The sequence below is a fragment of the Malurus melanocephalus genome, unplaced genomic scaffold (assembly GCF_030028575.1).
Source record: "Malurus melanocephalus ecotype Western Australia unplaced genomic scaffold, MMel_1.1 scaffold_15, whole genome shotgun sequence".
NCBI lineage: Eukaryota > Metazoa > Chordata > Aves > Passeriformes > Maluridae > Malurus > Malurus melanocephalus.
In genome coordinates, this window is record NW_026623247.1 from 4,523,490 (window position 1) to 4,536,962 (window position 13,473).

The 13,473-nt window shown below is 43.6% G+C and overlaps 1 protein-coding gene across 3 annotated transcripts in view; it reads right to left on the reverse strand.

Annotated features, from left to right (window-relative positions):
• Positions 1-953, reverse strand: part of SLC44A1 (solute carrier family 44 member 1) — an 81,476-nt gene extending 80,523 nt beyond the window's left edge. For all 3 annotated transcript variants that reach the window (XM_057385183.1, XM_057385174.1, XM_057385166.1), the window contains exon 1: positions 714-953. In XM_057385183.1, the coding sequence (XP_057241166.1) occupies positions 714-740 (27 nt within the window). In that variant the 5' untranslated portion in view covers positions 741-953. The remainder of the gene's footprint in view (positions 1-713) is intronic.
• Between the last annotated feature and the right edge of the window lie 12,520 nt (positions 954-13,473).

Below are 13,473 nucleotides of genomic sequence, written 5' to 3' on the forward strand. Positions count from 1 at the left end.
AGCTGCAGCCATAGCAGGGCACTGGAGCAGGCTACGGCAAAGATTGCAAAGCCAAAGCAGGGATGGGGAAGAAGGGGCAAGGTGAAGCTGATCCACAGTATGCAGAGGGTGGAAGTGCGTAGCATRGCAGGAGCAAGGCTATAGGGGGGATGAGCAAGGGGGTGCACAGCCACGACTGGGAAAAGCACAGTTACAGAGGGAGCAAAACGCTGCACAGTTCATGTGCATCAAGACTTGGGGCGAGTAAGGGGGTTGTACCCAGCCACGAAAAAGCAAGGCTACAGGAGGAGAAAGCAAGGGGGTCACAGTCACGGGGGAGGCAGAGCTGTTGCTAGAGGAGCGTGCAGAGGAGAAAAAAAAGAGGTTCCCAGCCATGAGAGTATGGTTACAGACTGGGACGCAGGCAAGTCGTAGCCACTAGAGAACGACGCTACAGGTGTAGCGAGGGGATGGAAAGCGGGGCTCCGGTGGTGGGAGGCAGCAAAGCGATGCGCCTAAAAGAAGCTGTGCTGCGAGGGGCACGAGGGAATGCACGGCCGCCAGAGAGCGCGGCTGTGGAGGGGGCAAGCGGCTGCACAGCCACAGGACAGCGACAGGGGCAGAGCTGGGGCCGGGGTGCACAGCTGCGGGGCAGGCAGCGGGGCCGCGGGCGTGCGTGACACGGCCCGGCGGCGGACGGGTCACAGGAGGGGAAGGGGACAAGGGCCACTCACCTGCGCGGCGGAGCTGCAGCAGCCCATGGCGTCCGCGGGTCTCTGCCCCGGGGGTGCCCGCTAGGCATCCACTCTCCGCGACTCCCCCGCCCCTGGCGGCGGCACGGTGCGGGGCGCACGGAGGGCGGCACGGACGGACCGCGGGGCCCGGTCAGACGAGCGCGGCTGCACAACAATCGCCGCCACGGCGCCCCCTCATCCTCCTCCCCCCCGCCGCGGCCGCCCGGGGAAGGGGCGGGGCCTGAGGGGGCGGGGCCTGCGGGGGGCGGGGCCTGAGCACTGCAGCGCGGGGGGTACCTGCCCGGCCCCGCCCCGCCCCGCCCCGCCCCCCGCGCGCTGGGGCCGCTTCCGGTGGGGCGATGCGGGCCGAAGAGGCGCCGCTCCGGAATGAGCGCCCTCAGGCACCGACCTGTCCTCACCCGTGGCTCCAGGTGTGCTCCGGGGCCCGGGCAGTGCGTGGGGAGCCCGAGCTCTGGTCAGCCGGGCTTCACTAATGTGTGAGAGCCCGCCCCCGGGAGGGGGAAAAGASGTGCCCGTATGACCCCGCAGTACAAACGCATTTGCCGCCACGATTTTGTAGTAGAATCAAGCACCACTTATACGCTTCTTTTTAACACTTCCAGAGATGGTGACTCAACCACTTTCCTCGGCAGCCTGTTCCAATACCCTCATGGTGGAAGAATAATATCCAATAATAATWGTAATATCCAATATAAACTTCCCTTGGCACAGCCTGAGACCACTTCTTGTTAAGGGGGAGAAGAGGCCGACCCACATCTGGGTATAACATTTCAGACAGTTGTAGAGAGCTCCTTTTCTCCAAAATAAACAGCCTCAGCTCCTTTCAGTCASTCCTTGTAAGATTCGTGTACCAAACCCTTCTCCAGCTCTATTGCCCTTCCCTTTCTCTAGGCACGCTTCAGCGCCTCAATATCTTTCCTGTGAGGGGCCCAGAACTGAACACAGCTCAAGGTGTGGCTTCACCAGTGCTGAGTACAGGGGGCATGAYCCCTGGTCCTGCTGGCCGCACTGTTGCTGATTCAGACCAGGATGTCAGTGGCCTTCTTGGCCAYCTAGGCACGCTGCTGTATCATGTTTGTGTGCAGTATCCTTGGGCCTTTTTCCACCATGCAGCTTTCCAGCCACTCTTTCCCCAGCCTGTGGCACTGCTTGGGATTATCATGACCCAAGGGCAGTACCTGGCAATTGGCCCTTTGGAATCCCTTAATCACCTTGGCTCATCAATTCAGCATGTCCAGATCCTCCCACRGAAGCTTCCTATCCTCAGCATGTCAACATTCCATCTCAGCTTGGTATCACCTGCACACTGTATGAAGRGGCACTTGGCCTCGTCCAAGACATTGATAAATGTATTATTCAGGCCCCARTACTGAGCCCTAGGGGACACCACTAGTGACCTGTTGCCAACAGGATGTTGCMCCATTCACCACCACTCTTCGGGCTCAGCTGTCCAGTTTTTATTCAGCAAACAGCACACACATTCAAGCCACGAGCAGATAGGTTCCATAGGAGAATACTACAGGAAATGGAGTCAAAGACTTTTCTCAGGTCCAGATGGATAACACCCACAGCCTTTCCCTCAGGCACTAAGCAGATCACTTTGTCATAGAGGGAGATCAGATTGGTCRATGAGCACCTGACTTTCTTAATTCCTAGAGATTAAGAATGCATTATGCATTGCACATGGCATGATGCTGGCTGTGCCTGATCTCCTGTTTGTCCTGCACATGCCATGTAATTGCACTCAAGATAATCTGTTCCATAACTTCCCTGGACACCGAAGCTATGCTGACAGGTCTGTAGTTTCCCAGATCCTCCATACTGTCCTTCTTGTCAATGCATGTCACATTGGCTAACATCAGTCCTTTTTAAAGTATGTTTACTGGCTGAGCAGTTGTGTTTGAACATAGCCTAAACATATGAAGCAATTCTCTATGTTAATTTTTTTTTGAAAAATCTTAACTCAGTAGCAGTTATCTACTATTCTMTCGCTATAGTAGAATATCCATGCTTAGAAATAGCATCGCAATGACTGAAGTATAAAATGATCCTTTGACAGGCAGAATGAGTCGAAAGAGACCTTGTGACTAGAGAAGGAGTTTTGTCAGTCTTCCAAAAAAAAAMCCCAGAAACTGACGTGGGTGAATTGTGAATCACACTGGGKTTTTTTAGCTCTTCTCTGTTTAATGGCAAGTAGAATCATGGAATCATTTTGGYTGGACAAGCTCTCTAAGGTCATTGAATCCAACAGTAACCCAACACTGCCAAGTCCACCACTAAACCATGTCCCTAAGTGCCACATCTGTATATCTTTAAAATACCTCCAAGATTGGTGACTTATCAGTAACATCACAATCTTCACATTTTATGATATCTGGTTAAAGTACCTTTTTACCATTTGCATGTACATTTCTATGATTTTTTTTTGTTACACTTCATTCTACCCAAATATTTCTGTGGTGATCAAAGATGTGGCCATCAAAGGACTGTTTTGCAGAAACGCTCTCTAGAAGGAACACTTACTTTTTGATTGATACAGGAATTATAATAAAAAATTTATAGCAAATTCTTGTATAGCTTTGGACCCATCAGTATCTCTGTTCCTCCATTTTGCCATTTATAAAATTGACTTTTGTCTCAGTGTTTCTCTTTTCCATTTGCTTGGGTATCAAAAGCATTAGGTCTGTGCCATAGATGTTGTTTAATAAGTCTGTTACCGAGACTAAATTAATTTTTTAAAAATTATCTATTCATTTAGGACTTCCATTTCAATCACTCCATTTAGGACCTCAAAGTGTCGCCATAGAAATTCAWTTCTGCCTCCTACTTTTTTGCATGTAGACAAAACATGTTCAGCATGATTATCGGAAGACGGTAACKGGTTAAAACAGAGTGTCTGCCCCAGATTTGAGGACGCTTAAAAAAGATGCATTCTAGTCAATAATCAAAAGCTTTGTGCAGCTGCAGAGAGGTAAGGGTAACTTTATAGTGACTAAAAAATGCCACTCCTTCATTGGCTGAGGAAATGGGCTTTTTTTTTTTTTTTTTGAAAAAGCTTGCAAAGATGTATCTGCTGTAGCATATGTTAACTGGGGCTTAGTGCAGGTATGTGACAACTGTAAAAATATTTGAACAGATGTGAGTGTTAGAAATAATCACCAGAATCTCTGCCTCTGGACTGAGGAGATTAGTTATATATTTTGATAGGGAAGAGGTAATAGCAACAGTGGTAGTYGTCTGGCTATCACTGCTTTTACTGTGTTTTGTCTGGTCAGTCACACAAAGGAGAGGAAACGTTAAAAGATTCTGGCTTATTCATAATTGTATATGYTTTTATATTTATTTAGATTAGCATTTAATGAAGGAACTGAAATGGGACTTTCTGAATCTTAGTTCAGTAATACAGAAGTTGAACTTTWGGCATATGTCTAAGAGCACTTTTGAATTGTGCTCTTTTGATACCTTTTTGAAGCTGAATGTAATGGGCTCTAAGACATGGTTACATCACAAGCTAAATGCAAATCTGACTGCTCAAATTTATTGTTAATAAGAATTTACCTGTTTTTTTCCCAAACAGATATGGGTCTGCCCTTCTTCCCTGGCCAAGAGGTTTATCTGTATTTTCATTTCATTGCTAGATTTAGAATGTCAGGTAAGAGTTTTTTAAAGTACCRTCTGATACTGAGAAAGAGAGACAACAAGAGAGAGAAAGCCCTAGAATGACAGAAATGCCTTTAGTACTTAAGAAAATTGTAGGTTGTATCCGAACTATTTTTCTGAGAAGAAAGCATTAATTTTATGGTAATATTTACCTTTTCTTTTCTCACCAGGTGTCAGATGTTGACCTTATCCACCCATATTTAAAAAGTAAGGGTTTTACAAAGTATCATGTAATCTAAATCTCTTTTTTCCATATAAATGAGAGAGAGAAATGCCTTTAAAATAGTATTAGATAAAATTCAGTCCTTTTTTATTTGTTCTTAAGAGYGAGTTTTGGAATGGAATTTTCAAACAGTCTCAGTTTTGAGCTAAGTGCTCAATCAAGAGTTAGTCTAAACTTTGCCTTGCCATTAATGAAATGGAAAGAGATACATTGTGCAGACTGAAAACAGAATATTGCACCAGCAAGGTGTTGTTACAAGTCTGTGTGTTTGCTTCCTCTTTCTAATTGACAAATACTGCTTATTATCATTCTGCTGACTTCTTCTCCTTATCAGTAAAACTGCATCTATGTGTGCTTGGCAACCATCCTGAATTTTTAAAAATCCTGTCCTGTGTGCTTAGCCTCAATATTCCTGGGGTTGTTTTTATTTGGTTTTGGCTTTTTTGGTTGTTTTAGTTCTAGTGTTTTTTAAATTTATTAAAGTACAGAACCACACATATTCCCTCCATAATGTTCCCTCTGAACAGACTTAGTTTTGACAGACGTGTATCAATGCAGAATTAGGAGTAATTCTCCTGATTTCAGCAGAATACTAATAATGGAACAACATGAGAAGGAATTGCAGCAAACACATGTCAAATGGGATGTCAGCCTGTCTCTATGGGCAATAAGGGGATAAAGCCCACTGACCTATTCAGAACCCTGTGGTCCCATATATCTCAGAAGCTATGTGAAATTGATCATTTTTTGGAAAAGTTAAACCATGCCATTGCACATTTTTAAATGTTGTGGAACTAGAGCATAGAGGCTTGTGTGAAATTCACACAGGATGCCAGTAACAAAGCAGAGAATTGAAGCTGTATGTTACAAACTCCAGCTTGTATACTGAAAATCTTGTCAGCTGTGAACTTTTGTCAGTCAAGGTAGGATTCTTGCAGATTTTTTAATTGCTAAGAAAAGATGCACAGTACTCAGTAAGTCTGAGCTAGGATTTTCTTTTTGCTGCATGTCTGACGACAGAAGAGCAGGTCAATTCAGTAAACTCTCAGAGWAAGTCAGAAAATCTATTATGATTTTTTTTACTGGAAACCCATAAATAGTCATACTAGGTCTGTTTCAATTTAAAAACTGGAGACTTCAAGGAAAGAGAGAGTATAGAGCTTTTTTAATGAAACAGGAAGGTGAAGTTTTCTTTCCCCAGTCCTAAGCCAAAATTTTGGTCCATTACACTCTTTGACATGTAACTTTCTGGTGAGAAGATAGAGGTGTACTGTGGAGGTCCTGTATGTAAGAGGCTATCAAAAATATTCAGGACCTAGTAAAAGATTACAATTTTGGTGTGTTAGGAAAATGGTTTTCTAAATATTTAGTTTAGGAACTGAATTGTATCTGTGGTAGTACATTCATGCCATGAATGAAAGTAAAATGGATATTCTTTATGTATTAMAGCATGGGGATTTTGCACTATTTAATACCTGTTGGACTTCATTCTAATGTCAGTTTACCTGTGCATGAAGGAGGGTGTGTATAAACCATTTCATGCAAACAAAACACCTGTCATACATTTACATTGCTACCAGCCTGAGCCAGAATCATGCTAGCAATTTCCAGCTGAAATGTTCTATATCCATATCTAAGCCCTCAAGAAATCCACTTTTCAGAAAATGTTCTTTRAAATACCTGGGATGGTGCTGCTGTGTGTGCATCTCCAGAGGCTGGGTTATGCAACTGGTGGAATGGCAGCAACCAAAACAATAGAATTTATTTCAGCCTTTTGAGAAAGTTTTGTGTTGCCCAAAGGAGAYATACAAAGCCAAGTACAATCCTTCCTGTAGAGACTGTACCATCATAATACATGATGAGCTATTACAATCTCCTGTCATTTCACTCTGGGAGAGTTATGGCTCTCATAGTGAAGATATGAGACTACAGATGGAGGACTGCCTGCCACAAATCTCTCACAAGGCTGCTGCTGTAAATCTCTTTGAGAAAAGTCACTGCCTAAAAAAAAACCTATGCTAAGGAGACCTGCCATTTGTTTTCTTAGGGAAKATGGGAAGAGGGGCTATAGAGCGAGGTACTGTTCCAGTCTATGCTTTTTAATGTTATGCAAGGAATCACTYGTCAAGGTAGGTTCAGCTCTTTTTCAGAGTAAGAGGAGAAAGGAGACCTGGCTGTATTCAAGTGTTGTATTGCTCTGGCTTTYTGCATAGTATTTGTGTGAGAGAGGAGTAGAAACATCCCTCTCCAGAGGCTGACTTTTATAGCTTAGTTAYAGAAATTTCCAGCTAACGACTGAGAGATTGGCACAGGTTTGGATTACTGGTTGTGCTGAATACTTGCTGTGGGCTCACAAGTGGAATTCAACTCAGGTGCAGGCTTAAGACCAAGGAGTGCTTTTACCATGGATGCAARCACTCATTCATATACTCAGTGTAAGTGAACAGGCAGTGATACAGCTCAAAATATTGTTGCATATCCTGAAACTTTCAGGCTGAGTTAAACCAGAAAGGTGGATAGAGATATGGGACTGTTGGGGGTCAGCATAATTCAACTCTGTACTGCAGCTGACAGTTTATATTCAACCAAAACAGCTGGCAGTGACAGCTAACAAGAGAAGATAATAGGGTCTGCACACTGGAATTCAGTGGGCTTTTTCCTTCTGGGGTAAGTTCTACAGGTCCAGCCTCAATGCCTGGTTGTTCTTTGAGTCACTAATATTTACCTTTAAAATTAGAGTAATGAAAATTTGGAAAGCAGTTTCTTTTAATACAATGGCCACCATTCCAATTACAAAAATAAGTACATATATATATAAAYAGGCATTGAGATCTATTTGAAATTGATGATGTCAGCCTACATGTTTCCTCCATATATAGACATGCTTAACTTTAAATTCATAACAAATGCTTTGCTTAGTGTAAGCCTCTAAGTGATCAAAAGAATGTTTGAAAAYTTGATGTTAATTTTTCTGTCTTACAGAAAATATAGGGACTTTCAGAAGTTCTACGTATCCATCAGCTCCTGCTAATCTTGCATTTCCTAAAAAAAAACAAAACAAAAAAAACAAAAAAAAACCATGGCTTATTTAAGAACATAATTGCAAGTGGTAGGGTTTGTTGGCCTAGTTGGAGGGTTTCCATCCTTGTTGGAGCTGGAGATCAGGATGGTATTGTGAGTGGTGCATGTTCTCCAGTGGATGTAGGTTTCATCTGCTTAGCATTATCAGATATCATGGTTCCAGTGTTCTTTGAACCAGGCATGTGTTAGCTGACATTGTCTCACACTACTAGTTCTGGGGTGTGAGGCCACAAAAAGTTTGGATGGGAGAAAAATGTCCTTGCCTGTCTGCAATGATCACTGTAGTATAAACACCAAAGAAAAATCATTGGCTGACAGTATTCTTGAGAAGAGCAAGTTCTAGCAACTTCTTCAAGCATTTTTTCTTGTCAGCACCTTATCTTTGATTAGGTCTTTGATTATCTAGAGGCTATGGCTCACCTGGAGAATTTATAGCAGTACAGTGGCTTCTGATCATTCATTCAAACTCAAAAGTGTTTTACAGGAACGCAATCAATCAATGCTTTTTTTAGGTTTACTTTGTTTCATTTCAGTTGCATCTCTTTCATTTGACAAAATATACCCCTAAATATTGGAATAATACCCACCAAGTAAGTTGTTTTGTAATATGTACGATTTGTCAGCAGGAATTATATTTCTCTGCCTCTCCCAAAAACACTAATTCAACAGTATTCCATAATGTTCTTGTTGCTCCTTGCTTCTACCTGACACCCTTCTAACTCCAGCCTCTAGCCATCTGTACCACTTTTTCCTGTTGTTAATGCTTCTGTTGACAACTAGTGTAAGTTCCTAAGTGGAAGAAWACTTTCAAAATAAAAGCAGAAACAGTCTGCCTGTGGATAACAGTCTTACAAGCCAAACGTTATTGTTTCACTTGAAGATATTTCATTCTTGAGCAGGTGACACTAAGAAATACCTTTATTGCTGTGGCATCTTCACAATTGTGACAGACAAGCRGATGTCTCCTTCTGCTACAGGACTACTGAGCATGTGATTAATAAAACAGAACAGAGTGAAGGGACACAGGCAACAGGCTCAGGAGGTGGAGGAATGAAGGAAGGGTGCTAATAACTGACTGAAGAGGTTTTCGTTATTTGTCCTGTCACTGTCCCTGTTATCTCGCTGACTAGATTCCAGAAACCTGACCAAGGCAACCAGCTACACATAGACTATAACGTCTCCGTCAGACTGTGGGAACAAAAGTGCAGYTCTATCAATTTTCATGGCACACTGAAAAAATTCCGGGGAGGATGCAATGTCTGCTACGGACACTTGCGTAGCTATTTCTGGTAGGAGGGAGTGCGGAAGCRTGAGAAGTGTGTCACTTTGAAATTCAAAAGATTTAATGAGATAGTTTTCAAGCTGAAAGATGGAAAAAATTTAAATATGGAATACTGTTTTTTAGCAGTGCTGTGAGAACATCCACATTTTMGAGAAGTGTCATCTGTCCGCCAAGTCTACTGACTTGGATGCTTGCGATAGCTCATTACCAGAAAGCCTCTTKTTTCAGACATTTCCCTTCTTCAGATTCTCAGTCAGAGGCACCCAGCACACATCCACTTTCTAGACGTTAAGTTGATTGAGTCAAGTTTAGCTGTCTGAGCCCAAGATCAGCTGTTTCCTTAGTAAGAACTGTCAAAGTGAAGGTGAGGGCCTACTCCTCCCCTCCATGGGGAGCTGCTCTGTCCAACCTGATCACTGTTTCTGTCCCTGATCCTAGGACTTCGCACACTGCATATCAGCTCCTTGTTGGTGAGCTCCTCAATCGCAGGAGCTGTAACAAGGCTGCCAGTTATCTGTTGGGATTAAGAGCCTGTCATCATTGACAGGACCCTTCCTTGCATATCAGGCTGGGATTGGTTCWGCAGAGCCCATGGGCACGGGCAACYAGAGTTGTGATTGGATAAGAARCCTCATGGGCGGTGGTCCCACGGAGCAAACAGCCAATYGGTGTTGAGCCCAGGAAGTTYAGGGTATTAAAGAGCACAGCTTTTGAAAATGAATGGAAAAGTATGATGTCTTTGAACGAGAAGGAGGTTTGTGTCCTCTGTTCCTACCATTGTCACGAATGGCCTTGACCATATTGGGACATAACAGGCAGGAAAGCAAAAAGACACCTGCACTRCAAAAGTTACAAGCTCACCTCCCTAATACTGTGTGTTTCAGACCACTGGAGTGCATGGGCAGTCTTCTTGGAAAACAGGAACAGCAAATGAATGAAAACAGTGAAAGGCAGGAAGATTTWTGAGTAGATAGAGAAAACACAAAACAACTTACATCAGACACTGGACTTTGCATAGCAAAACTTCCTCAACAATGGTAAACAGTGCCATGCCACAAGGACAGATTTCTGTAGCTGGTTGTTCTGCCGCAAGAAAAAAAAAATTATTTCATATTTTTTCTTTTAAAAAGATAAACCTCCCCGCTTTTTTTTAGTTAATCCTCTAATTACTGAGATAATGCAAATGCTGTTGGAAGTAGTCCACTACTGTTCACTAGTTTTTCAAATGAATGCCTCACTCCTTGAACAGTTAGTTCTGTTTGGGTTAATGACCAAGGACAGACTCTGTTATAGATCAGACATTGTACCTAAGATACCAGAATTCATTTTTGACAGGGGAAGATTTCTGCATTGCTAAGAAGTTTCAGTTTCAAGTAACTTGCATTTTTCAATGAGAAAGTGCTCAGTGAAAATATTTCTTAGAACAGCAAGAGAACTCAATTGCAATAACAGTGATGGTAAGCTAATAGTCTCAAATAGCTTCAGTTATGATTGAGAGACCTGCCCTCTTCTTCAGGTATTACCCTGTCACTTATGCCAAACAGATCGATCTCAGAGGCTTCCCTAAAATAAATGCCATCTGTCCCCGTTTGAAAGACAGGTATTTGCTAATGAAGGCAGGGACCCCCCTTGGAGTGGTGGCTACGACCCCCCTTCCCTCCGAATTATTACAGCTTTGAAAAAAAAAATCACGGGCTTTCAGGCAGGAATATGGGTAAAAAGGAATAACAGTTTTTACTGATATATATATATATATAAAACAAGATGAAACAAGTAGCAATAACAATGCAACAACAGCGCAGTCCAAACCTAGTGACAGCCTTATGGAAACAGTCTCCTTCTTGGCGAGATTACAGTTTGGTTGGCAGCGGCGCCGCTGGCCCCCGGCTGAGCAGGGAGGGCGCGACGACTTCTCGGAGACTGCAGGGGACGTGGTGGTGCAAATCCCGGCTAGCCAAGATCTCCCGCGGCTGGGATGATCGATACAAGATGACAGAGGTGGATGAAGAAAAGTATCTCTGCAAAACTCACAGCGGGAAAAAAAAACCGCCGGTGCTCTTCTGGACAGCAAGAAACCCAGAACCGCACAGAGCCGAGCAGGAATCCCGCGGCCGCGAGATGGGACGGAGCAGAGTTCACCCTCCTGAAGCTGGAGTCCTAGCAAGGCACCGCAGAGCAAAGCACGGGGCCGCCAGCAGGAAAACCCCTCTCCCCAATCCCCACCCCACCACACAAAAGCTGTCTCCCCATTTAGGGTGTGRCCATAGGTGTCATTGTCCCTTCAATCACCCAGCCATTAACCAGATAATTCGGCCATCAAGGTATCCCAGCAACAAATGGGACGAAAAAATTCCCGAAGAAAAAAAGAACAAAAGGAGAAGCCTTTTAACCCACAACACCATCCTACTGTAAAGCTTTTCTTTCACCAGAGACACCAATTCCACGATGTCTCCAAAGGACATATTCTGCTGCTTAGCACCAGTGGCAGGCTATAGGAAAAAGGGAACTTCTACCTCCCCAATAAGTGGATCTACCTTTACTCTGGGTAGGCTAACTTAAGAAATAATTAGGGGAGCTGACTGCATTTCATCCTTCTTTAGAGCAAGTCCTCTGTGGTAGTGGATTTGTGACACTATATTTTCCTGTGAAAATTCTTAGAGAAATAGATAACCTGCATCTCAGCTACTAAGCTTGCAGGAGGAACCATGTTTGGTTTATAGTGCAGATCCATTCTGTTATGAGGAGGGTGTGTTCTGTGAGTCATCATGGAAATCATTAAGCAGGTGTCAAAACAATGTGTGACACATTGGTAAAGAAGAGACAGATGAGCTACCCTCTTTCTAAGTAGAGAGGATACTGGCTCCTGCTGTTCTTGTTTTCTTTTCCAACGTCTCACTGAATATGTCTTGCAGCATTTATTCCTCCCTGTGAGGAGGAATCATCCCTCCCTAGATGGGCATGAAATAGTGATCATTAGCATGATTTCATTAGGGTTATAGCTGTTTTATATTGTTACTATGTCTGTATCTGTTCTAGTGTGCCTCACTGCTCTGGAGTAGGAAAGTTGTACCCAGTCCTGAGTTGTGGCCTAGTGACTCTTACAATGTGTGAGGAGCTATAAGTATTTTAACTGTGCTACTGATGCACAGTCAAGTTGTCAGGTTGTCAAGCTGATTGTCTGTGTCAGGCACAAAGGGTTTTCAAGTCATTAAAACAAGGAAGATGGAGATGACAAGCCTGGATTCTATTGCAGTCTGCCCTTGCCAAGGTTTTAATGATTAATTGCAGACTTTATTAATTAGTAATACATCCTTTAAGGATCTTAGCTTTTTACCTCTTTGTTACATCAACTGTTGTTTTCTGTGCATTTTCCACCCCCTTTACAAAACTTGAAGAGCAATTTTGCTGTAGATGAGCACTGAGAAATTGTGGCAGCAATGAGTTTATCTAGCTTAGGAATGCTTCCAGGGCAAATATGTAGAAGCTAATGTTCTAACCCATATAAYTTTGCTCTGAAATCACATTTCTGAAAACCACACAATATGCTGTTTCCCTTCGTAACAGCAGGCACAGCAACATTTACCCTAGAACCTGTGCACCAGGCACAGGACAATGAAAATAAGGTGAGATGATTTTGGGCAGAGACGAGTACATACACTTTTACTGGATGCAGATGATGTCCTATGGTTCAGTTCAGAGTCATCATGACATTTTAGGAAATTGCAAAATCACATTGAACCTCTCACTGTGACTGGCACACTTTAAAGATGGAGAGTGCTGACTGCTGTCCAGTAGGCCAAAGGACTGTGAAACAACATCAGTATCTGCTGCCTTCTTCTCTTCCCGTATTGTGTAGTCAACAGCTGAATGTATTTACTGAGCTCACCGAAGGAAGACAAGATCCAGAGGCAGCAGCAGTTCCAGTGTGTGCTGATGAACGAACTGGGTTTGTACAATACTGACTTGGTCATCCTTCTCATGCATTGCTGCGCTGCACACACTCATCCTCTTTTATGCTGTGAGTGTGCAGGCAGAGTACCTGGGTGAACCATGGATGCYGGTGGAGTTCCAGCAGTGCCCACCCGCCAGCAGCTGTGTGAGCCGGGCCTTTGTCAGCCTGTTCRTAAACTGGAGGTTCATTTTCGTCTCCAGTAGGTGGCAGGATTTGCGTTGTTAAACCATGCTGGTTAATTTTTTTTATTTTTTTATTTTTCCCAGTGCTTACAAACTTCTTAAGCTCTCTTCCTGTAAATCAGTTTCTAAGTCATGATAGCTATATGAAGGAGCAAACAAGACTGCCAGGGCCGCGACTGTCAGGGTCGTGATCTGTCCTGCAGCTGATGGAGGATCACTTGCATTTATGCTTGATTCAAGGCATCAGCAAATTTGACAGTTCTGTTAATGCAGATTTCCAGGCTTTGATTTGCCAGTCCCAACAGAGGTTCAAGCTTGATTCCAGGGGAGTTTTGTGTTTGATGAATAATATTTGTACT